The sequence below is a fragment of the Ammodytes marinus genome (genome assembly GCF_949987685.1).
Source record: "Ammodytes marinus genome assembly, chromosome: 16".
NCBI lineage: Eukaryota > Metazoa > Chordata > Actinopteri > Uranoscopiformes > Ammodytidae > Ammodytes > Ammodytes marinus.
In genome coordinates this window covers 4,172,816-4,175,315 of record NC_137220.1, presented here as the reverse complement: position 1 = coordinate 4,175,315, position 2,500 = coordinate 4,172,816, and the positions used below count along the sequence as shown (strand labels likewise).

At 39.0% G+C, this 2,500-nt stretch overlaps 1 protein-coding gene across 3 annotated transcripts in view; it reads right to left on the bottom strand.

Moving 5' to 3' along the window:
- The window catches only part of tmem104 (transmembrane protein 104), a 324,830-nt gene that overhangs the window by 302,412 nt on the left and 19,918 nt on the right, over positions 1 to 2,500 (bottom strand). For all 3 annotated transcript variants that reach the window (XR_013845267.1, XM_080043882.1, XM_080043883.1), the window contains exon 7: positions 55 to 154. Coding sequence is in view for 2 of the 3 variants with exons in the window: in XM_080043882.1 (XP_079900008.1) it covers positions 55 to 154 (100 nt within the window). In the remaining variant the exon portion in view is untranslated. The remainder of the gene's footprint in view (positions 1 to 54; positions 155 to 2,500) is intronic.

The following is a 2,500-nucleotide window of genomic DNA, read 5'->3' as shown; positions in this document are numbered from 1 at the left end:
CTGTATGTCTGTCTGTCCGCATGTCCATCTGTCTGTCTGTCTGTCTGTACTTACCAGGCTACTTCCATTAGCGATAGAGGAACGGCTGCAGCGTAGATGGCCAGGTCTCCATACAGGTAAACGATGATGCAGATGTAGAACATATTCACGCCAACTGTGGGGAGAAATTATTTGGAAATTGATTAATTTATTTTAAATTTCAAGGTTGTGTGTGTGTGTGTGTGTGTGTGTGTGTGTGTGTGTGTGTGAGAGAGAGAGAGAGAGAGAGAGAGAGAGAGAGTGTGTGTGTGTGTGTGTGTGTGTGTGAGTGAGTGAGTGAGTGAGTGAGTGAGTGAGTGAGTGAGTGAGTGAGTGAGTGAGTGAGTGAGTGAGTGAGTGAGTGAGTGAGTGAGTGAGTGAGTGAGTGAGTGAGTGAGTGAGTGAGTGAGTGAGTGAGTGAGTGAGTGAGTGTGTCTATTGTCTATGTATCTTCCATAACATGTCTTCTTTCATACTAGTATAAATCAAAGGTCCAACATGTACATTCAGGTGTTTATTTGACTAAACCTTGTCTGTTTGCGTCTGTATATTTCTCCTATACAACCATCTTTAACGGACATTATCTCAACATTATTTTTTTTCCCCAATACTCTGAACCAAAATTCTCCAACTTCTAAAGCACTTACATCAATTAAACTTTCCGTAACCATTTGACATTATTTATTATCTTGATTGCTTTCTTGCTTTAAAGCTGCAGTGTGTAGAATTTTGGGTTTTATTTCCTAGCAGATTTTGTAGAAAGTAATTATAATATCCATAAGTACATTTAATTTAGTGCATAATAGCTGAAAGAAATGTTTTGAATTATTATTTTTTCCCTTAGAAAGGGTCTCGTATATGTCCATATTTCTGCATATTTTGGACCAAGGCCTAGTGCCGCCATCTCGAAAGTGTCATAGTTGGAATGTCATCAGGTGCATTGTTTAAAATTTAGAATTGTTCTTGTCCTTGAAGGCCACTGTAGCTTCTGTTATTATTCTAAAGGGGTGGGGTTACCCAGGGAGTGTTGCATTCTAGAACTTTGTAGAACTTTCTTGATGATGTCATATTACACACTGCACCTTTAAGATGCATTTATAAGTGTTACCCTCAACTTCCACAGTCATTCAGAATATGGAAACCCAAGTGAAGAACCCAAAATCTGCAGTTATTTATGATTCCACTATATACCTCTTATTGTCACTTTTTTTACAAGCTTTCTTCTTACATAATATATTTAAAAGAGTATTTTTTGGGCATTTTTTTTACTTTATTAGACAGTGTGTAGAGACAGAGATGAAATGGGGCAGAGAGGGGGGAATGACATGCAGAGAACGACCCCGGGCTGGATTCTAACCCGGGTCTGCTGTGAAGAGGACTGAGCCTCTATGGGGAGAGGGAGGGGGAGGGGGGGTCTAACCACTACACCACAAGCACCACATGCACCCCGTATACAACATTTTTTAACATACATTTTTCCTTCATAATTTTATTCATACCCCAAAAAATATATGTGACAAGTATCGAAATATTCTTAAGGGTAAATTGAGGACAAGAGGTCGAGAGCAAAACACATTTTTCATCTTCGTCAGCTGTCCAACACTTCATCGTGAAATATGTTTGATGGGCCACAAATGTCAAACTTTACAGCTGCGGTGCCATGGCTATTAAAAATTCACTCTCTTCCATATCTCCGTCCGTTCTAATCCCTCCATCCATCCATCCCTCCATCCATATTTTATCCATCCATCCCTATTTCTTTCTTGGGACAGTGGAGTCATGTCCTATTGATCTAAATCAGGGGTGTCAAACTCATTTTGGTTCGAGGGCCACATACAGCCTCTCTGATCTCAGGTGGGCCGGACTAGTAAAATAATGGCAAAATAACTCCAAATCCCTAACTTTGTTTTTCAGTAATATGCTTTATCACTCAGCCTACATTTGTAACCTACATTATCACGGATCACAAGGGATCTCTGTACCCCCCAGGAAATGTCTTAGTAAAGGTTGCTGCTGGCCATGGGAATAGGAGGTGCGGCGCGTAGCGCCGCAGCAAAAATTTTGGGGGTATTTTGCTCAAAGATGCCAATGTGCACTAATGAAATAAACAACTGTTTATTTGAATACACAAATACAACAGGCACTGACCTTACAGTTGTCCAATTTTGTTTACTATATGTACAGGGACACATTTTGTGCAAACATGCAGACAAAATACAATTAAATAAAAGTGCAACTTCTACTGTTTTGATTTATTTTTAAATACAGAGGTTATTGGTTGTTTTGGAATTCGTTTTTCCCAATTTAAAACATAAAAATAAAGCAGCATTGAAAATTAGGAAATAAATCTTGTAGGCCTACACTAGCATGCTCCTGCTCGTTTTGCGCACACAGAGCCGCAGACACACCACGCTTGCTAGTACATTAATTGTTCAGCACTAAAAATAAAAATAGTTTTATTTTTATAAAAAAGTAATAAAAT